Source organism: Lissotriton helveticus, chromosome 3_1 (assembly GCF_964261635.1).
Source record: "Lissotriton helveticus chromosome 3_1, aLisHel1.1, whole genome shotgun sequence".
In the NCBI taxonomy this organism is placed as follows: domain Eukaryota; kingdom Metazoa; phylum Chordata; class Amphibia; order Caudata; family Salamandridae; genus Lissotriton; species Lissotriton helveticus.
In genome coordinates, this window is record NC_136061.1 from 260698690 (window position 1) to 260723034 (window position 24345).

The 24345-nt window shown below is 40.3% G+C and overlaps 1 protein-coding gene across 1 annotated transcript in view; it reads left to right on the forward strand.

The window, feature by feature from the left end:
- SYNRG (synergin gamma) overlaps positions 1 to 24345 on the forward strand; it is a 550586-nt gene that overhangs the window by 429455 nt on the left and 96786 nt on the right. The window contains exons 12-14 of the mRNA XM_078680938.1: positions 20571 to 21161; positions 21565 to 21728; positions 22844 to 22897. Of these exons, the coding sequence (XP_078537064.1) occupies positions 20571 to 21161; positions 21565 to 21728; positions 22844 to 22897 (809 nt within the window). The remainder of the gene's footprint in view (positions 1 to 20570; positions 21162 to 21564; positions 21729 to 22843; positions 22898 to 24345) is intronic.

Below are 24345 nucleotides of genomic sequence, written 5' to 3' on the forward strand. Positions count from 1 at the left end.
GGGGGATATGGCGCTTCTTTCCTGATCAAAACCTAAAAACCTTGGTCCAATCTTTGATACTTTCCAGATTGGACTATTGCAACTCACTCCTTTCTGGCCTCCCCAAATCCCACATTTCCCCTCTAAAATCCATCCTCCACTCAGCAGCTCACTTTGTATATGGGGCTAAAAGAAATTATCACATCACACCCTTACTGTTGTCTCTTCGCTAGCTTCCTATCGAAGCAAGGTCAATTTACAAGACTGTCTGTATCACCCACAAAGCCTTGCACACCTCCACCCCATGCTATCTGGCTAATAAACTAAAAATCTCTGGAGGCTCCAGACCTTCACACAATGCAGAACATGTACTGCTTGAACCTCCTGCCTTCAAAAGGGAAAGATTTATGGCTTAATCCTTCTCTGGTAATGCGACCAGGATCTGTAACTCACTTCCTCCATCCCTCCGAACCACCACCTCTATCCGGACCTTCAAAACTGATCTTAAAACTCTCCTCCTCCAAAGGCACTTCCTGGAATAATTCAACCCATTTCTTGACCCTTACGGTCATCTAGCACTCGCATGAGGTCAACTTTGTAAATTTGTATTTTACTCCTGCTTTTAACCTAACACTGACACCTTTTATTTATTTTTTACAATATAAATAGGCAAATAGTTAGATTTGGAACTGCATATATTTAAGTTGTTAGCGTGCTCAGTCTTTCTTGTGTACCTTATGTAGCTTGCCTGTTTCTTTTGTAAAGCGCTCTCACACCTTTGGGTAAAGTTTGAGCTATTTAAATAAATTAATTAATTAAATAAAATATAGACCAGGGCATTTTTGAACAGTGAGGCTGAGGCGTCAGGATGGAGGTAGAACTATGGACTGGGCAGAAGCGGTGATGGGGCAGTAGCAGTGACAGGCAGAAGCAGTGACAGGAATTGGTAGTGGCGAGGCAGAAGTAACACGAGAATCTATTTTTTCACTGAAGGGTTTATCGGAAAACAGCCTGAATATAACAACTAAAGAAGACTTTCACAGTAAATTAATGCAACAGTCAGACCTTTAGGAGCAACAGTACATAGTAAGCCAGGGGAAAGCCGGAGACCCCACGGGGGTTCTAAGTAACACTGGAAGGAAATAGGCACTCTGGGTTGGTGTGGTGGTAGTTATCTTAGTTCAACATCCCTATACATAGCTCATCATTAAATAAAAAAACACACATTCACCTGGGGGTTCTTGGCGCTCTAACTGGTGGTACTGCTGTGGCTTAGGGTGCCCCCCCATCCCCAATCCTCTGAGGTTACAGAATTTTCAATTAGTATTTATTATAATTTAGAATTCCGAAGAATTCCACATAAAGTACATATATAAAACATCATTCATTACATACAGAAATGCGAAGTAAAAGTACAATTTTATACTACAATCCCAATACTTAAAGGAGAGGACCTTTCCTACGGTGGACTAAACTATACACTGGGCTACGTCATATTAATACAAAAGGTCTTTTTTCAGTTAGACACACAATATGGGCAATACGGAGAACCTAAAAAAGAAGTACACAGAGGAGTTAACAAGGAATACCTGAATTTAAAAATGCACACGCAAAACAATACCAGATGTAATCCGAGTTTAGCAGAAGTGGAAAAACAATCCATTGACATAGAAAAGTGCAAATGCTTTGTGCAAAATTTGGCAGAGATATTACCAACGCTCCCCTAGCAGCTATGCAGACATTTCAACCCCAAAACATTAAACAACTATTTACATGTCATACAAAAAAATGCAAGTGCTTAGTGCAATTTCATTTAACAGATATAGCAGCAAATGAAGATAAATTACCTTAAAGGTATTTCGAACTTACAATTCACTTAAAAATATTACAATCCTACAATCCTAATAGACATTTAAAAATTCTTTAAAAAAACGAAAATTTTTAAAACACATCAGTTCAGATGGAGGGGACATAAGACAATTACGGGCCTGTTCAGCTGAATAAATATTATACTTTAAAAAAGCAATCCTTAAGTATCTTCGTCGTATTGCGTGAAGTGCGGGGCACACAATCAAAACATGATTCAGATCTTGTATTCCACAATTACACAGATGACAAAATCTTTCATTTTTGGGAATACCCTCCCAGGCACCTGTTACAACTCTCAGGGGTAATAAATTCAATCTTCGCAACAGAATAACTCTACGAACACCATGTTCCAGGTTCCACAGAACATATGGCTGGGGATTTTTGACAATAGAACTCCCCTCAATACAGTCCATCCTCCCATTCAATGAACATAGTATCATATCTCTTTCACGAGAGACCACATAAATTGACTTCTTAATTATCTGCTTTAACACGGTTTTACATAAACCTGCTGCCCCTTCCTTATCTATACCGAACATACTTAAAGCCTTTATGTAGTTTCTAAAAATTACGCTTTTCCACTTCATATTTACGAATATTTCTCTGTGCAATGCTGCCCTCAATAGGTTATCGGGGCTGTTATTCAAAGCATTGCACCATCTTAAACAGGCAGCCATTGATAACACATATGTTGACAGTAGACCAAATTCGAGCCTAAGTGCCGATATTGACGCAGCATAATTCAGATTACATATGTGGCGCAAAATCTTTCCTTCCACTTTCTCAAATTTGGCCCATTCACACTCATCTACTATTTCACTTGCGTAATTCAATGTCGGCGGTATTTTTATTTTGTACACCGCAATGATGTGGGAAAAATGTCTTTTCCCACATTGCATGTACAGGCGATTAATTGCAGATGCTTGTGAAATAGCTTTCCCTTTACAATGGTCCATATGTCTGCTGTGGCTTAGGGTGCCCCCCCATCCTCAATCCTCTGAGGTTACACAACTGGAACATGTGTCTGAAAACCCGACTGTGCCCTCTGTTGTGATAGTTGTGACTGAATCCGCTATACATTTTTGGCTGTGCAGATAGTTTGCAAACATCTCTGAGATCAATCTGTATATAAAGAAATGCTGAAATAAAGCAGGGCTGTATCCTTTCAGTTCCTGATTCCTTATCTCATTTTCTTCCTGGGTAGCCAGCAGCACTTGAAGCATGCTGTAGATCGCTTTTGATAAGGCCTGTAGGAGGAAATGGCAGCCATAAACAGGAAAGGATGCTTGCATGCCCTGAAACAAACACAACATTTCTCTGCAAAATATCTGTAATGGTCTTTCATATATCGCCCACAATACAAATACATTAAAGGAAACATGGTATTTAAAATCCATTGTTTAAAAATTACTACACGTCATAAGGGCAAGACTCTCTGCAGAGCATAGCTGGCTCTGGCTGGGGCCCCCCTGAAAGACTGGGGCCCCCCCTGAAAGACTGGGTCCCTGGGCCATAGACCACTTTGCTCATGACTTAAAACGTCTCTGCACTCTAAGTGTGTGATCAGGGCCTGCTAACAGGCATATCTCTGACTCTAGGGAATTCGGAGAAGGCTTCCTGCTGGTATAGCAGAGTAGGGCAGCACTTGTTTGGAGCCAGACTGAGGAGGAAGGTAGTGATAGCGATGCTGTGCAGAGCTGGTGGGAATCAAGGTTTAGTAATGTGGGCAGAGGAGAATGTAAGCTTTTCTAAAGCACATGCAGTCCTGCCAAGTACCACACATCCTCATCACCGCACTGAAATGCAAAGTAACGCATTATAGTGCCTCCTCAGCTGTCAAACTGGAGTGCTGTTATAATGCACTATGCTGACTGAAAGCTGCAGTGGCAGCACTCCGCTCCCGTTAGGCTTGGGCAGGGGGGGGGGGTGGCTAAGCTGCTCACAGCTCTAGCTTCTACTTCGCTACAATATAATAATAGGACACCTTACACCATGTGGCATTACATTCAGTGCCATCGAATGTACCCTTTTGAACATATAAGGGAAATAGAATACTCTAAATATACCAGAAATGCTTTAGTATCATTATGCACATCTGCATACCAATTCAATCTCAATCACATTAAATGCCTGCCTCTGGCTGGGTCCCTTAGCACTGCAAATACCTCTGCCCCATAGCCCCACCCCCAAGCCCCACCCCTAGTCAACATCTCAATTTGGTGAGTACCTGCATACATTTTTTTCCATTTAAAGCACTGGGGGTGGCTCCTGCATTCACAGCCCTCAGAGAGATGGTCTCTGATTGTACTTCCAGAAAACGTCCCACGCCAGAAAAATACAAGGAAACACTTGTTGACGCTTTAACATATGAAATTTAATAAAAAAAACAAGCAGAGGTGGGCACTGGGAAATGCTCTCGCGCACAATGGTCACACACGCACACCTGCAAACAGACACACACACGTACACACCTGCAGACACACTGATAAATGGAAGCACATAAACATGCACCGATACAGTTAGACACACACATCGATACAGGGAAGCACAATCAATAACACAATTCCACTTACGTATACAAAGAAGCTCACAAACCGAGGAATGTACAAACTAGATTATATAGAAGCACACATAAAAACACATATGCAAGTTGCCAGTGCCAGGAGCAAAAACTCGTACTCGAAAACACACATGTAAAAACACACACACACACACACACACACACACACTGCACCACAATTTCACCCAGGCTTACTTACCACTCACCTATTCATCTTCACCCCCCCCCCCCATCCCATCTCTCTCTTTCTGCCTCACACGCACACACAGTGTGTTTTCATACTTTGCACTGTACAGCGCAGCATAAACGTTACTGTGATATGAAAAAACAGAAAAGTTAATTACAAATATGAACATTAAACCTGTGTTCACAAGGTATCAAAAGGACATAGGACCGTAAAAAATTACTGGGTTCTAATTTAATTTTTATTTGTAATTCGCTTACGCAAACTTTTGTTTGCTTAATCCATTACACAATTGTTACAGAATGTTTAAAAAACTCTTTTCCATTGCATATAAAAATATATTGTGAGTTAAAAGGGAAACCAGGAGGTTGCAGTGAATGGGATACATTCTCGTAATTCAAACAGTTGACAGAAAAAGCTTAAAAATGCATAATGAGAATAACCTCACATGCCTAACTGTAAAGCGGGACATTCAGCCCTTGAGGCATCTAGGCACTCAATAGGAGCTATTTCTTGTATTCCAACTCAACTGTACTCATTTCATTTTATTGATCTATAATGATGAAAGGTTGAGTGGACCCGCCTGGTTTTGAAACTCTGGTCAGGAGGGCAAAAAGCACTGTGGAATGGATGTAGTAGCCCGCTGAGAAACTAAATGCAGCTAAAATAAAATCACCTGAACCCCGAAACGTCATTACTGGACCCTAAAACGGCTTCTACTCGCTTTTTTTTTTATACAAGAAAAAAATTACATATGAAATACGTGTGAATTTATCAAGAAAACTAAAATATTTTTTTCTGGGGAATTATGCGTGTTTTACTGCTCTTGCATATTTATATATTCGTGTAGCGCTCAGTGAAACAGCTTCTGTGCTCTGTATGGTAGGTGATGTCCTGTTTGTGAAAAGCAACCTATGGCGCTCGGGCAGCCTCCCACTGCTGAGTGAGACCGCTTCCGTGAATTATGTATTTTGAAACCACTAACTGTCTGTGCAGTAACACAAGCCAAAGATGTAAAATAGATTTGCTGCTATAATATGGTGACGTAGATGTTAGCATAGCTAGGGTAAGTGGTCGGTGCACTAGAACAACATTCACTGTTAGGATTTTTAACATAAAGCCCAAACATGCACACTTGGCAAGGCAACACGTCTGCCCAAAAACGGAATGAGATGTCACGATATGCCATGTTGTACGGGGAAGCTGTACTATGCCGCCATGTTCGCCATGTTATGTCACATCAGGTTATGGTAAACTAAGCTGTGTCGTGACGTGTTAATTTGGCATGTCATACTATGGCATGTTATACGAGTCTCTGGTTATGTAATGTTACGTCACTACACGGTATGCTAACGTCGGAACATGTCGAAGCGTGGTATGCTAGGTATGATGCGGTATGGTGTTTAATCTCAGAAAGCTCTATATGAGGGTCAGTGCAGATCTAAAAAATAAACAATACATATAAAAGGGGCAAGTTTAGAAGAAAATAAAGGCATGCGGTCATGCGCTGCCAAATAAAACAAGTGGCGCGCACGTCACGCCTGTGTGGGCACAATCATAGCTCCTCCCACGGCCTATTGGTGTCGATTACGCGCTTTGTGCGCGTAATAGACACCAATAGGCCATGGGAGGAGCTATGTGCGTGCTTCGGGCCAATTGCGTGCAGTCTTTTACAATAAGACGCACGCAAAGGCCAATGGGGGAGCAGAAAAGGAAACGCACATGCACAAGCGTGTGCGATTCTTAGGTCAGCTCACAATCTGATCTTGATTACTATAGCTCATGCAACTTGCGTGAGCACTGCTACGCAGTGCACCGCAGGTCGGGAGACCTAAAAACAATTAAATTAAGAATAACCATTATGTGGGGAGGTAGATTTTAACCACAAATTCCACTCCTAAGTCTGTCTGTGACAGGTTGAAATGTCCTGGCCTACCCACATCTGGGTCGCATATTGTTTTTACTCAGACTTCATGATTCAGGTGTAAGATTTTATCCCACAAAACACAGATCTGAAACTTAATCATTCACACACAACCATAAACGAACAGCTCTTATCCAAACCTCTGTCCGTATGGTTCACCCGAAACCAGCCGGATGTAAACAGTTACAAGCTCGTTTCAACACCAATTGGTGATTGCTAGGGTAACGAATGTGTTGTGTCTGTCCTTGCAACAGTGTTTGCTTTTTAGAAGGAAGAGCTGTCCCAGGGAGGGAGCAGCAGTTTGGGGTTACATCAGTTTATTTCCTGCTCCGTGTGCGCGCCCTTAGTGTGCGCGCCACACTCCTCCCCCTCCCTGTTGTTTGCACTCCGTTCACTCGCTGATAAGAGGGGGATGAAATGTATAGGCCCAGAGAGGAGTGTCCTGTCTCTCGTTGCAGAGCACACTGGTGTCAGGCAGAACCCTAAGTGGTCCTGCCTCATTAACAAAACAAACAACATGTAGACCAGTGGAATGAGCCGGGGCTTTGAGGGGCGCTTTGATGTGCAAGACATTGCTCTGAATATTTAATCAAATCATGCTCAGGGAACAAAAGCGTAAATTCAGTCTCCAGGAGCCGTTGTGCTCCTCAAACAGAAGCTGTAGGTGTGCAGATCCAACAAAAGCTTCATGGGTGGCAAAAGCATGTAATGTTAAAAAGTTTGTTTACACATGCATACATAGAAGGAGGAGACTCATTGTGGGGGGAGTTGGGACATGCAATCAGTGACATGGGAGAGGTGGTGGGGTGGGCAGACACAAACAGGAAATACAGCGGGTGGGAGGTGGTAGGGGGACGGCACCACAAGCCGAGTCAAAAGAAAAAGTAGTGCGCCTAAACTAATTGGCCAGAAGTGAACTACTGGCCAATTAGCTGACCCTGTTACAATCCATGTAACAGGGTCAGCCTCCAGGGCGGGAACAAAACAAGGTGGGACAAATGTAAAGCTTTTATCAATGACACCAAAGGAATTTTTAAAGGCAGGCCAAGGAACGAATGAAATTGATGGACGTGGTTAAAGCCCACAGAAGTAGATACAGCATGTCAAGAGACTGTGCAAGCATGCTGCCTAGGTTCAACCTTAACCCGTTCCGTGCTGATGTCGGGCATTGGCTGGCGGCAGCACTACCTCCCCAATGCTGCCGTCGGCCAATGGCCGACACGGCCCTGCCCGTTTTGCGTAAGTGCCCAACTTCCGCAAAATCCCGGGCGCAGTTAAGGCGTTAAAAGCCAACTTATGTTGTTTGCTTGTAGTGGAGTGAATGTATGTTTGTAGTGGAAGTATGTGATTTGAATTGGAATTGCTAGGTGTGGAATAGTGTGGGGTGGAATTGTGTGGTGTGTAGTGTATTTGTGTATTGGAAATATGTAGTATGGTGAATAGGTAGGGATGAGCGCTGTATAAAATAGAAAGTAAGATTGAGAGTGATAGGTATGGTGAATTAACTCTAGATAGAGTAGTAGAAAGAGTGCATGATGCAATGGGGCAAATTGAATGCTGGTAGGTGAGGCGGCCTGTTTCTGAATGAAGAAGTAATGACACACCTCACTGACAAATTTTAAGACGTCCAGCAAAAACCTCACTGTGCTCCAGTAGCAATTAAATGCCCATTTCATCTAAAACGATTTCAGTTATTGCTGGCCTTTTAGCTAAGGCATCTTTCCCTACTATGATTACTGAGACTGTACTTGCAATGTTAATTGTGAAAGTACAGAAAGCTTTGTGCCCGGGCTGGCAGAAGGTGTCAAGTTCAAAATAACTTTATTCGGATTTTAAAAAATCCATAAAAGCACAGTAAGATGACAGTTGTACAGCAATAATAATAAAATCCATATCAAAATAGATTAGACAGTTTATAATAATGCATCATTAACAATTCATCAATTGGTTTGGCAAGGTATTCATACAGGGATAAAAATGTCAGATGTTGGACATTATCTTACGAGCCCGGGTGGCATTTTTATTTTTTTTAAGTGCTAGTGCGAAAAACCAATTCTTCATTATTTAAAGAAAGCAGCCACTGGTGGGCTTTGTCCAGGGAAGCAGGTCTCTGCTTTTTTAAACAAAGGGGTTAAAAACCACTTCACAGATTTTAAATAATAATTACAAAGGAACTATAAATGCAAATCAGTTTGTGCACTCACTCCGTCACAAGGGCATGGGGTGTGATCAAGGTTAGGCTGATAGCCAAAAGGGAAACATAGCAAAAATGTTGCAGTGCCCGCACTCAAACCAAATAAAAGTCTCCTTTTCCAATAAGTCCTAGGTAAAGTGAGATATACTGGCAAAGGATGCCTGTACTATTCTATGCTCATATAACTTAATACAGAGGATTTCTTCGATTCCATACTAATCCTTCCTGTGTTATATAATGTGTAGAGTGCGTTTTTTAACTCATTTTTATGGAATGTTTCGGCTGTGCTCTGGTTTAAAAAAGAGGCTACCTTTGTTAATTCTGCGGAGGCTCTGATAGACCCCGACAGCCAAGGAATATCCATTCCTCTCTCACATTTAATGCAGAAGGTGTCCATTATAATAAGTGGCCTTTTGGCAGCTGTGTGCTTCAGCAACGTCAATTACATACATTTCTCGTGAGTTAATCCTTTTTATTTATGCGTAAACATAAAACAAGCAAGTGTCATATGACTGTTTTTACAGTCAATATAACATTACAATCACCGATTAGTGTTTACCGCTTAGTGTAATAATTACCTTTGTTAAAGGCTGTCCGTATGTGTCTTACCTGTAGGAGTCAAGGCTGCTGTTAATCGGACTGATAAGAGAATTGAAAACGTCGCTAATAGGTTTATGCATGAAGTATTGTTTGTAAGAATTATCATGCCAGTTGTGTTGACCCTTCGCAGCAAGGACCAGGGCACGAAAGGTGTCATGCAACATTTGTACAGTTTAATGCAGTCCACGAAATAGCTTGCTTATCTGGGATGCACAAATTCTGAGATACAATCTCGCCCTGACACGGTGAAACCCCGCGAAGCCTTCAGAGGTACCTGGAGGAATGCTTGGGCTTTTAGTGACGCTACAAAGAAGCTCTTGACATTAGGAGCCCTTCCTTCACAGGAACTTTCAGTTTGCTTTTGCATATGAATACCGAGCCCTTGGAAAGGGCCCCTTTATTTGCTTGTCCTGTTTGTCGTGTGTATTCATTGTTTGTAAAACAAAAGGATACACCAATAATTCAAATCTTGCAAGCTGGTTTATGCATGAGAAAGCAGAGTGCACATGAGTGTATTTACTCTGTCTGAAAACGGCAAAAATAATAAAAATGGAGCCTGTCTATATTTACACAAAACTGCTAAAGAAGAAAGTAACAGATTTTTACATTTTGCTATTGCTATCATTATAATTTCTGAATGGTTAAAGTTGTGTTCATCATACAACATGCATTAAAAAAACTTCCTGAGGCTCGAATGCGAGTGTGCCACTTGAGGGTTGTAGTTTTTGTTTCTCCTTTCACAGTAGCGGCAATATTTCTCTGTAAATAGTTCACATTTAAGTGCCGCAACAATGCATTCCTCTGTATTGTATGGCAATAGTGCAGCGCTTGCCTAACACTACGGAAGATAAGAGCCCAACACTACCGCAGCTACTGGAGAAAAGAGCCCAGCAATCAGGAGGGAGGAAGCTGCAGCTGCAGCCCAGAGAGAAAGCGAAGAACAGCTGTTCAAAATAAACACAAGGTGTGGGGGACAGGAGGTATTGTTGTGGGAATAGCACAGGACATTTTGTGAACTGGGAGCAGCGGCAAGGAGAGAGTGAAAGACAAAGTAGTGCATTGAATAAAACATATGGCCCATAGTGAAAGGGTCCATGTAGCAGGGGCAATCCCCAGGGCGGAACAAAACAGCCTAACGGCAGAACAAATGTATGCTATTGACCAATGAAACAAAGGAATTTGTAAAGGCAGGCGAAAGAACCAATGGAATGTGCTGGGCGTCTTTAAAGCTGATAGACTGAATACCACGTCTCGAAGACAGCGCATGCACTGCCTAGGCAAGACCTAAAAACCTCACTTCCACAAAAGGTACTAGTAGCCCACTTGAACTCACATGAGTACAAGTGTGGGACTGCCCATTGATGTAGCATGCCACAGTTATGTGGGTGAGGCCCTTGCCTTTCCCAGTGGCATATCTGTCCCCAAGTGGGGGTTTTTTCACACAAGAAGAGTCCTATTCTTCCTTACTTGTGTGTGTGATAATTGATATGGAGGGTGAGAAAATGGATCTTCAGTACCTCTTTACCCTTCTTCATGAGATTGGATTCCCCCATATGATGTCAGGCGCAGTTTGAACTCAATGGTGACCTCCCCCAGACCTTTCAGCCCAGGGATATATAGTTACTACTGAGGTACAAGTTACTCAGACAATCTGCTCATACCTGGATTCTGTTTTGGTCTTCCCCTTTGTCCTCTATATTTCTCCTCATCTCATTGGAGAAAACTATATTTGGCCCCTTGGCTTAAAAACTATATGGTGGAAATGTGTGCCTACTGACACACAGTATTTACTCAGTGAATCCTATGAATCGATGCCTAATGGAATTAAAAATTCTCAATTCGACCTGTAATGTACAATGTCTGTGCACCAGAATAGTTTCTTGTATATATTTGTTTATAAAATAATACACATTTTTAAAAAAGGATGCAATCTGTGCATGTGCTTTTGATAGTTCTTGGGGCACAGCATATTGTCCAGCGTTTAGTAGTACTGTTGGTGACTTTTGTGGACTTTTTGCAGTTCACCAGAACATCAAGTGACCTGTGTTTTGCTCAAGAAAGTTTCAAACTAGGAGCATTGGGACGTGGAATCTTTTTTTCCACCTAGTATTGATCATGCTTTCACTATCTACAATGCACAGTTATGAACAGGTTCAGCGGAGTTCAAACAGTAGAGGCTCTGGAAGTCCTACATTAGCCATGTGTGCCTCTTTCTTCTTGGTCAGGCAAGTCCTAGAATTTGGGTTTCCCCTCTCTGCTGTCACAAAAGGGCAGAAGAAATGTAAACGCTTTTTCTGAGCATGATGTTTCATGTTCTTTAGGCCAGTGAACTTCACTATCCAAAACAGATTAAAAAAATATAATTCTCATTATGCTTCTATCACTCTATTCCTTCACTGCTTCCTTAAATTATAAATTGCTGGCAACAGAACTAACTACCCGTAATCCTATTTCTCACTCGCTCCTAGCAAATCCGCTCATCGGCTCCTGATGCATGTGTGTCCAATAAAACTAGCTGTTACTTGAATTCCATTTGCTCTGCGCTTTCTATTTATTTCCTTCTAGGTCGTAATCTAGCATCGTGTTTAAGGAATGGAGACAAATCTCCCCATTATTCACATAGATAGATAATGTACTGCTGCTTACAGTTCACTTGATACCTCTTCCCTTTCATAGTAGTGTGGGTTTCCCTTCATTAGGGACAAGTAGCAGGGCTGTCTTTGGACTAGAGGGCCTCCTCCTAAGATGAATGTAGGAAGTATAAGAAATAATAGCTCTTAGAAGTGTGGCAGAATTGATCATTTGAACACCCATCATTGTATGAAAGACTAGTTTCACAAATTAATAGATGTGTCAATTTTGTGGTGAAAAATGGTTTAACATCAAGATGAAAATGGCCAGAACTGAGTCGTATCCACAGTTTGTGATGGAATGTTGCAAGGCTGGAAATATCTCACTTGGATTGCAGGTAACAAACAACTTCACACCGTTTGTATAGCACAAACAAATTACAGGGATTTGTAACCTGATTGCCATAAGATAAGTCTTGTGATAAGTTGTTGCAGCTTATCTCTACTGCTTAAGAGATAGTTATTGTCCTGGATAGACACATTATTAAATGTCATCCGTGAAAAATGATAAACATGCTTAGAAGAGATTAAGAATGAGATGAATAACTTCAATACATATCTGAAAATGGGAAGATGAAGGTGGACATCAACTATGCAGCACAAAAGATGTAACCTTTCTGTAGAGCAAATTGTTACAAAGGAGAAAAACCACAACAGTTAGGCTATCAGCAGCAAAGATGCTAAAATATATAACAACATTTTCAAACACTTCTAAATCTTCAATAGAATTGGAAAAAGGATAACATGAAGAACAGGGTGTATGAACCCTTCCAACAGGAGAACAGTCCAAATGTTGTTTCTTTCCCTATTCCTACAGTTCCATAGGGGAGCACAGAGGACCTGAGGAGATGGAGAGGCAATGCAACATCCATATATTACAACTAGCATGCAACAAAACCGGCACTATTAATGCAGAAGTCAAAAATTCCAGTCATGAATTTAGCCTCCAGGTTGTTAAGTGAAGTTTAGATAGATGTTTTGGAGACTGGCTTGTTTGAATTATATGGAGCTGTAAACTGTCTGTTTCAAAGAATCAAGCTGACGAAATTCTTTAGCAATACAGAAATTAGGGACCAATAGAACAGTAGGGGCCTCAGACCCCCTTCTGATTTTATTTGATCAGTAGAGTCAGTGGGTCAAGTAGTGGCCTTTATTTCGAAAGGTAGTAGAGAATTGTTTAGAGGAGCTCTCAGTCCTGTCCTTGTATCCAGCATCATTTCACCAGAGAAGAAAATGGAGCTTTGCTAGCGTTAAGCAATGGCATATCAATTACGAATAAACCTGTGGAGGAGGAGAAACTGTTTGACGATGAAGGTTACTGATCTTAAATTACTGTAAGTTCAGATGTACTGTATACATATGTTTGGAGACTAATTAAGGATCAAGGAGAAAAGATGGTTAGGTGTATAAGAATATGCATTCTTGAACAGCCCTCGTCCTTCTACTCCTACTTTTTAGACTTCTAAAAGTCCATGAAGATTTAAAAGCCCTGCCACTTAAACTTGTAGTAGCTTGCATACATTTGGTTACAGTACTTCCAAGTATCTAGACGTTTGTTTGAGAAGTAGTGTGAATAGATTAGCCTCACACTTGAAAGATATGGCTGCAGTAATTACCACAGTAGAGGTCCTCAGGTTCAAATGTGACATAGAGTGGTTGATCATGTCATACATTGAGACCCTCTACTCTAACATCCCACAGAAGATTGCCTTACATTTGGCAAGTCACTGCAATTAGTGTTCAAAGAAAACCTCTTTCAGAACAAGCAGAATGTCCAATGGAATAAGTATGGTCGTAATATTGGGAATCCGGTAAACTGGCTACTTTGAAAAAGGACATATTTATAACCTGGTGGGCAATTTTTTTCAAGATTTTTTTTTGCATGGTCCTGATATATCGATATTTTTTTCATTTGGAGTTGCGATAGTGACCAATGGAAACTTTTTAGCATTCTAAATTTGAATGACCCAAAACCTGAATTCCCATCCCATTAAGCAATGAAAGAGGTTGCGTTGTGCTTGAACTCGACCAATGACAATTCCTTTTTGTACATTTATTACCTGAAGGGTGAAAAGCAGAATCAGCCGTTTGGCAATTCAGCCATTGTTGAAGAAGTTGCACCAACATATGTATGTATGTATATGCTCAAATTTGTAGAGTGTGGACCTAACTCAAAGCAGAGTGTGGCACTCGTAGTGTTAAAGGTAAATTGTCTGGTCGGGGCAGTGCTCCTTGAAGAGATGTGTACTCAACTTATTTTTTAATTGTAGGAGAGCCTGCACTATCCTGTTGTTGATATGATGGCATTCCAAATGCTGAAAGCATGTACAAATAAGGATTGCCTTCTGGTTTTTTTCCCCGCTTTTTTCTGCGCTTTGCCTCCAATCTGGCGATATCCACGCTCCTCGTTTGGCATTAACATCCATATGTTTTTAGTTTGTTAGCTAGGTAAGCTTGGGTGTTGATGTTTAGGGCTTTATTCATAATGCAGATGGTTTTAAAGATTATCTGAATAGCTAGGGAAGCCAGTCCAGATGTCTTCACATGGGGTTGATGTGGTAGAATTTATTTGAGTATTGTAGAGCTATACTGCTGTGTGTAGGATGCCTAAGGGGTGCCAAGGGGATGTCAGGAAGACCACTAAGCAGGACATTGCGTCTGGGTGGGGAGAGGACTATGGTTTATACGGTTATTCTGGAGTCATTTACTAGGAGAATGGGCTTCACTTTCTTCAAGAGAAAGATTTGAATCCAATCTGTCTTTGCCTTCTTATCTACATGTTCTTTAAAAGAAATGTTACTGTAAGCGGTGAGTCTCAGGGATAATGCCCACTTCATCAGCTAGGTGTTGACACCTGGAACTTTGACGCTGCAGTGCCAGATTGGGACCTGGACTTATTTGGTACTGATTGTAAGCAGGAGGAATTAAGTCTTGGTGGGTTTAATCTTCAAGAAGTTAGTTGAAGATAGAAATGAGTTTGAGTCAGGATATGAACCTCTGTATGTCATCGATTGAGGATATTTTTAGGTAGAGTTGGATATTATTGGCGGATCTTGAAGTAGCGGTTTTCAAAAATGCATCAAAGAACTCCATGTAGAGGTAAAAGATGATGGGTGCAGTTAAAGCAGGATTTAGGCAAATACAGTTAATAAAGTATGCACAAAATATATCACACCAGGGAACAATGCTTAGATTAAGGAGGGCAGATACAGACCTACGTGTCGGGGGATGTGACCAAGTTGGAGATGTACTCCATATCTAACGCTCTTCTCCCTGTGTTATTAAATTTTGGGTGGTGGTTTAGTCCAGTTTGATAGATGGAACAGGTACTCCAGATGAGGAAGGGGATTCTGAGGATATGGTATGAATCTGCACCCTGGAAATGTGATCAGTTGGTTTATGATTTGGACTTTATGGTGACACTGAGATATCCCCAGGAAATTTGGCATTTGTGTGGCTCTAAGACTGGATACATGGAAATAATATAGATATGGTCTGGAGCATAGCAACTGAGAAGTCTGTATATGAAAGTAGGGGATCACACAAAAAATTTGATTGTGTGGGAACATTGGATACAATACTGTGGCATGGGTTAGTGAGCAGAGAAACACCTACCCAGTTTGAACTAGAACACGTTTGTACGTTTTCAGTGTTTGGACCATGTGAAGATTGTATTGACATAATGTAATGCAGAGTTTACTTTAATAGTGTCTGGATCTGTACCTGCATCAAGTTCAAAGAAATTAAGTAACGAGTTCCATTTTATGGATTTTCTTTCTTCTATGTATGTTTAATGCAAAGTCAATGAATTCGAAAAAACTCAGGGAATGCTTATTTTAAAATATAATAACGAATGTGATTGTAAAAAAAAAATGCATGTGTATATATTTGTAAATATGACTGAAATTTAAAAAAAATTGTAGAGCATCCAAATAAGCTGTAAAAATATAACTATGATGCGACTGTGCCCATTTTGCCCAGATAAAGTTCCCTTGAAAAAGAGGGATAGTGACTGAGGGACTTACTAGAGGCATTGAGTCTGGGTACTCTTCTATGACATGCTGCTCTTCAGAGTTTTCCATATGGAACACTCCACTTGAGACCTTTAGGGTGACCCCTGTGCGCGTGAAGACTTCTATGACATGCTGCTTGTCATCATTTTCCATATGGCACACTCCACTTGAGACCTCTAGGGTGACCCCTGTGAACATGAAGACTTCTATGACCTGCTGCTCTTCAGAGTTTTCCATATTGAACACTCCCCTTGAGACCACTAGGGTGAACACTGTGCACATGAAGACTTCTATGACATGCTGTTTATTTTCTATACACTTTGGTGTAGAGTGTTCTGTCCATCACATAGACTGACGTTTCTAGCAAGCGGTTCTGGTATTTTCATATGTAAACTTCAGATTGTAGTTATTCTGGTTCACTTTTGAGATCGTGCCTTCCATTTCCAGATGTCAAACTTCCCAGGTCATCCATTTATCTTCATCATTTCCCTCCCTGTTCTCTTCTGCCCCAGACATCTCCTGCTGCCACCACCCCCCACGAACAGATATGCGTGGGTGGGAGCAACGCAATGTTCACATCGATTCTGATAAAATGAAGAGAAACTCGTCACTGCGTGCTCTGGTGGGGGTACTTGTTACTAGCTGTGTTTATTTCTCTGCTCGCATTAGTGGCCCGTGGGTATGGGGCAGAATATCTGATCGGAATGGACAGTTGCTGTGGCCTGGGATGACGCTGTTTTTAATCGGATATATACATTTTAATGCAGAGTAAATTAAGAAACTGTGGGATCGCAGCTCCCTTTTGCTTGACAGTCTAGGTTTCCTCTCCCAATTGCATACGGAATAACAGCAAGCTAGCAGCTGATTATACCCATCATAAGCTGCAAAGGAGCATAGCAGTGACGTGACGTTAAGATGAGGTCTCACGCTCTCTAGCTGCTCTCCGTTTTGGCAGCGTCAGTGTTCTTGCTACTCCTAATGAATGTTGGGTAAGTGGAGCTGCTGCAAAGAACGAAAGGAACCCTCAAAGAGTGAGTCCGCTGTACGTCTTCTATTATTCATAGCTTCAGAAAGGCTTCAGATGATTGGCTGCGAGCGGCACAGGTGTAAGATGATCGTTGGAGGTTTGTTTCTGTCCTCAACTCGGAGTCGTTACCGTGACACCTTCATGTCGCACCTTATACTAGAATACTTACAAAATCAGTACTGTAAACAAAGTACAAGTTAGCTTAGTAAACTGTAACTGGTGAATTTCAGTGTTTTTCAGTTTTTAGTTTTTTAGTTTAAAATGTTACGTTTTAACTGAAATTTTCACTAAACTAGAACTTACTTTCACCTTTGTGTATATGTATAGGTATACATATAATCTTGTTGCGCTGTATTAGTCTCGGAACTGGTTTCCAAATCTCAGCCTCTCTATTTATTCCGTAGAGATGGTTCATCTTCCCATGACAGGACTGCCATGCGATATTTTCTTCACCAAATGCACAAAGCTTCGGAAGCGTACTCTGCAACATACCAACCATCCGGTTTTCACATCATGCTGTCCTTAACCTTCCAAAACAATCTTCACCGCCTGACGCGTTTCAATGCATTCCAGCATCTTACTCATAGACCCGTCATATTTTCTCCTCACAGTTATCTACATACCCCAGTTGGTTGCTTGCAACAGACAAAGTTTATGCCCTGTTTTTTCATGTCCTTGCACCCGGGCATACCGTTCCATCCACGTCTACCCTGATGTTACCACCGGCGCTGAGGAACTGCACTGTCCGCAGTGGGGTGCCTTTCGCGGCTATATATCCAAACGAAAGGTGCTCCCCAATGAAGGCGCCACACACTGCATGCTTTTTAGATAACTGAGAGGTGAAAATATGACAGCATCCAATACAACCAACATAATCAAATGCTAATGGATATGGTGGAAATGTGTTTAAGCCAGAATGTCTTTCTTTTTGGGGAAGAGATTTTCCAACAAATGAAAGGAAGCGCTATGGGTTTTTCCTTTAGCCCCGGATACGCGTGTCTCACAATGGGGTGGTGGGAGCAACAATTGGCGTGGCATCTGAATAATGACCAATATGAAAACAAGAAAGCAATGTGGGTGCGGTACATTGATGATTTGCTATTAGTGTGGGATGGAGCAGCAGAAGAATTTGAAGAATATTTTAAAATCTTGAATTCCATGAATGCGAACATCAAATTCACGTACACAATAATTAAAGAAAGGGTCATATTTCTGGACACTGAGATCTATATCCGTGAAAATAAATTGCAAACAACTTTACATCGCAAATCAACATCTACTAATGCAACATTGCACGCCGATAGCTTTCACAAAGGAACAGTAATTGACAACATTCCCTATGGAGAGTTTCTTAGGATCCGGCGGATCTGCTCAGAAAATACTGAATGGGAAAAACAAAGCATGACCACCGCAAGAAGATTCAAACAACGAGGATACAAAAACCATATAGTGGAAAAAAGTTGGAAAAGAGCAGATCAGAAAATAAGACAAGACACAATCAAAAGGAAACACATAGAAAGTTTGCAATCCAAAGAGTACCCAGTAAGATTAATTCTAGATGTATCCAATGAATCTAAACAAATTGTAAAGATCTTGAGAAAGAACTGGAAACTACGACAGTTAGATCCAACGGTGGGAAAAATCATGGGGACCCACCCAAACATAACGTTTCACCGGGCAAAAAACCTAAAGGACAAACTAATCCACAGTCCCCATCAAAGAAGTGGGAAACCTAAAGAGACACAATGGCTATAAACGAATGTCTTTGTGAACTGTTACAACTGTAAAATTTGCCAAATTGCAAGGAACAAAACAGAAGTGAAACTTTCAGATAACACCATGTGGCAAATTAGAGACTTAACAATATACAAAAGCCAATTTGTTGTGTACGTCGTGGAATGTCCTTGCCCGCTAATGTACATTGGCAGCACTATATGTTAGCTAAAGAAGAGGATATTAGAACATGTCCATTCAACAATAAATAAAGATCGGAGTAATGCCATCGCCAAACATATGGAACTGGAGCACAAAGGAGATTGGAAGTAACTAACTTTCTATGCTTTAGAATCGATCCCGCTTCATGTAAGAGGCGGAGATCGGGTAAACAAATTAAGAAGGAGAGAGTCAAGACAGATTTTGAACTTCAGAACACTGATGCAGTATGGACTGAATCAAAGTGAGGACTTACATGTTCATCTTTGAATGGATGGACTACTTCATCATTGTAGCGAATGGATGTAAAATAATGTAACAATAGCAAAAAAATTTGAGAATGTTCGTATATTTTTATTGTGGAGAGACATCACACATTAAAAGACCCCTATAAATACCATCTTTTTAGAGAGAATAAGACGCACTGCCCCGCTTAAAAAGGAAGAAGAATAACATTTCCAGTTAACAAAACATAGGCCCCCTGGAGGGCTTAATTAAAAACAGTGTGATACAATCGGTATTCATAAATAAGAATATATATCCTGGCGATATATATAAGGGAAAATAATTCTCTCCGAAACAGCGGTGAATCATACACAATTGGGCTGCATGCGCCCGTATAAATCGTTAAAAATTACGATTAAATAAAATAGCTTTGTGCATAGGAAAGCCAAACATAAATATTTTGGGGCACACATAAGAAATAAAAATTAAAACATAGCTAGATGTAACACACATAATATATAGGTGGTTTTAGGGTTACTAATAATATGAAAATACACATAAATTTATAAAGATCAAAAATCTCTTACCATTAGTTTAAATAAAGGACTACATATCCCACAATTCAACAAGAGGGGTTTGGTAAAAAATGATGACATCATAGATCACGTGTTTGTGAAAGAGGATTAATTGGTGGATTTGAAAGTACCATATTAACTGTGATCAAGTAAACTGTTTACGAAACGCGTCGGTTGCTCCTCGAACTGGATACTTTGTGGAAAATAAACTAATTGGAGAAGTTTACATTCTGCGAGTGCGGTTTCCTTAATCTTAAGGATTAATGTGGATGGAGATATATCTATATGTGTGTGTGTGTGTGTGTGTTAGGATGCCACTTGAATGAGCAGTAAACTCCAGGTACTGAACGTGTGCCAATATTTGGCGCAACAATTTCTTGTATTTGCAGTCGGTCATTTATATACTTGTTTTAATTTATACTTCTATCACAGCAGCTTTTGGTGCATATTAAATGCTGAATAGACAGAGAGAGGGTAATTATCTCATATGCTTTGGTATAGCGCTATCCACCATTATTGTGGCACTCTAACAGGGTCTTAATTTGGGAACACTTACCTGAAAATTGGAAATACTATTTTTCGATTATGTACGGTTTCGATAATCCATGGATTGTGAAAGCTTTTTGTATGCTGCAAAAATATATCTCTTTTTATTAAGTAAAAACAAAATATTTAATGGTACTAAAATAAAAGGAAGGCAAAGTATTTTTAACAAGTTATCCTATTCAGATGATCATCTTCTCCAGGTGTATGGGTAAATTCCCATTTTGTGTTCGTTGAAACAAGCATTGCATTTCAAATACTTTTCCAATTTATCCCCACATAACTCAGTTTTAATAATGTGTTCTTGTTTTTTAGATTTTGATGATTTTAAATGTATCCCGTATGGAAATGACAACAGCAGCTCTGCTGTAAGTAGCCTTGCCAGCTATGACTGGTCAGAGAAAGAGGATGAGAGTCAAGGCAGGAAGCTGCCTTCCTTCTTCCTCAGCTCAGAAAGAGGCTCCTCTCCCTCCACCTCAATTCTGCAGAAGAAGCAGACCTCCTTTGGAAGCTCAGAGAGTATCACCATGACCACCATTTCCAAAGTGACCACCTTCTCCAATGAGAATGAGTCTTTCAAGGAGGTTAATTTTCCAAGCAATCAAGACTCGGTCCTGACATTGGAGCAAATGGATAATCTTGAAGAATTTGGAGACTTCACAACGCCTGGACTGCAGGATTCTCAGGGACCCAATCGCAGGCAGGATCCTACGTGTCCCAGCTTGGCCACCAGTGGCATCCCCTCCGAGGAACAAAAGGAATCCACGGACGATTTTGGTGAATTCCAAAGGGAGAAGCCCAAAATAAGCAAATTTGACTTTCTATTGGCCCATGCCCAAGGCAAGGTAAAATCGAGTGAGGAAATGATCAAGAGCGAACTCGCAACCTTTGATCTCTGTGTTCAAGGTGAGAATATTGGGAGCATACCAGTACATCACTGCTCAAACACACCTTCACTTTCTTCAGTTTTTAATACATGAACATTACTGTATATTTTTGTCTTCAAACATTTAGTCATCTAAAACAACAAACAATGCACGTACATTTGACTTCATCCCCTGGTGATTTCAAACCTCAATCTCCTTTTAGCAAATATCTTCCCATAGCTGGTGAAAAGTGAAACCGAGATGAGGCAGTTACTTACTTTGGTAACTTTATTATTTTGTGTTGTATTGTGTGTTTCACCAAATGTCTCTGCACTTCAGAAGATCATTGACACAGAAAACAATGAACTATTTTGCAATAGTGCATTTATTATGTGACATACCATATTGCCATGCAAATAATGTTTTTATGTATCTACACTTAGGGTCCCATAAACGGAGTTTAAGCCTTGGGGACAAAGAGATTGGGCGTTCTTCTCCTTCACCATCTTTAGATCAACCATTCAGAGATCGATCAAATACTCTCAGCGAGAAACCAACGCTTCCGGTTATCAGGGACAAATACAAGGACCTCACCGGAGAAGTAGAGGTAAGAATATAAAGCAGTGTGAACGCAGATGGAGTTAATAAGACCGATTCTTTTAGGGTGTCAATCTCAATTTTGATAGTTGTGGCTCTACTGTTGAGTGCATATCTTGGCAACCTGAGCATCATGAGTGTTAAAACTAAACTGATTTCTGGAAGGGCTTATAGAAATCTGATGACAATGACCATTGTAAAATCATCCATTGAAATAGTTCACATGCAATTTTTGTGTATGTTTTAGAAGAATTATAAGCATTTTAAATGGGCACATTTCACAAGACTGCGTGGCAGAAGAAATGTGGCCTTGGAAGAAAATTGGTGATAAATATGTAATTGCTTTACCTGTACATGTCTCAAGGTTTACTGAGGTTGGACTGGCAGGCTTTTCAGTGCTATGTGGAGTATGGCGGAGGACACTGCACAAGGAATAATGCATACTAAGGGAGAAGAAAAATATTTAGACATCTTTGAAGTCTTATTATTTCTTTTTGTTTCATTATAATGTTCAGCTGATTTATTACTATGGGTTTTTTGGTTTTCTTACAAGAGTGCAAGTAGAAAGGTGGGCTGTGTGGTTGGCTTGCTCTTAAGAGGACTGTCCCATAATGTCCTCATTCATCTAGAATACAACCTAAATATTTTATAGTATGGAGCATCAAAAATCCCAGTATGTATTTTTTTTTGTATTGCCTCTTGTCGTAGTGAGTTTATCATTTACTGTAACAGACCTAGGTCACTAAAGCCTTGTTTCAGCTATCTGCAAGCTTTATGCTGTTTAATATATTTATTCTAAAGGATTTTTAGTCAAGACTTGCAATATGTGAATAGTTAACAAGGAGCCAGCAAAATGAGTGATTCATCAGAGAGAGGGTTAAACTAATCTATTTTGAACAGTCCTAGTTTAAGAGGCTCTCCAAGATAATGTAATTAGACGGCTCTGACCAAAGGCCTTGACCAGAACAATGAGCCAGTGGTAAAAAGAGGATTCCTTTTTCGCTGTACTGTCAATGTTACAAGTATCTAGATGGACTGTGGTAAGGCCCCCCAAAAGGCCTTTAAACTGCACTGTTATCTGTAATGAGTATCTGTGCTGTAAACCAAATACATTTCTCTTCCCAGGAGAGTGAACGATACGGGTATGAATGGCAAAGGTGTTTGGAAAGTGCCCTCCAGGTAAGCAACAGAGTTCAATATTAAAATGACATTGTTTTACTCTGTCACAATTGAAATTAATTTCTAATGGTTCCTTTTCTCAATTTCCCAAAATGTTTACTTTCCACAGCGTGTTAAGTGATCGGAAGGGACAAAATAACTTTAAAACCTCTTAAAACATCCTTTAAAAGGGCCCATCATATGCAAATACCTACTTGTATTGTATACTGTTCTGCATTTTGAAACCCAACCTTCTAAAATGCGGTTTAGAGAAACTTCATTTTGAGGAAATGCATTTTTCATTTGTAGTTCTAGAAATGGCGCTAAAACGCAATACTCTTGTTGTTGTGTTCCGACCTTGACCTGTGACATACCATTTATAAGCTTCTAAGAGCCTTGATCTGTTAAAAAGGCAAAGAAATGTAATTTCTTAAAGAAATAAGATGAGGATAACATGAAATTATTCGTCAACCTGCCATTTTCAAAAAAGTGTCCCCACTGTATAATTTGAAACACAGTTGTTTTCTACCGTATAGCCATGCGCTATGCAATTTCACTCTGGGAGAAAACGCTGTAGGTATATTCAAAGGTTCTGTCAACGTTGACTTTGAAAATTCTAAAGGTCTTTTCGGCAGGACCAGAAGGCGGCATTGGATAAAAGAGGCAATTGTAGACTTTTTATGAGTCATTTGAAAATGTAACTCAACTTTAGGAATAATTATAAATAAATAGATCATGGATATATTATCAGGCCACCTTTTCACTTTGGAGCTGGTAGGTTTCCAGATTAATAAACGTGACAAGTATTGGAAGAATAGCACATTTCTCTTTTAGGAATTTATGTTGAGCTTGACAGTAGCTGCAAGTATTATTTCGTTTTATTGCTAATTCTTGGTTCCTTAGACATAAGGTCTGATGAGAGGGATAGCATAAGCCATCCTGTTTTTGAGATTTCACCCAGTTTGGTCTCCAGGTTGTAGTTATCAGTTCACTTAAATTATGAACATATATCTCCTTGGTCGAGTGCGAACTACAATGATTTCTCATTAGAAGTTGTATGGTGTGCACCACGTTGTTCTCTCTCTGTGGGACAAAATAATGTTTAGAATTGAGCTCTGTAAATTGTAATCTGCACATGAGTTACATTTCCAATCTGTTCTCAGTTACTTTGCAGCACTGGTTTGCTCCTTTTCTTTGTGTATTTAATCAGCAATTGTGAAGAGCGAGAGTGAGGTTGAAAATGCAAGTGCTGGAGGTGGAGCTAAAACACAGTTCTTCAGATTAATGAATATGCATTTAACCCAGATTAAACCTACCAAGTATTGTAGTATTTTTGGGGAAAAGTGCAGATAAGTGTGATGGTTTTTGGCATTGCTTCAGTTGCGTAATGGTTGGAAAAATATAGATGACTTCTGTAGGACCACCTTTTGCAAACATTAATTCTGTATGGAGTAGCGCTATCTATACTT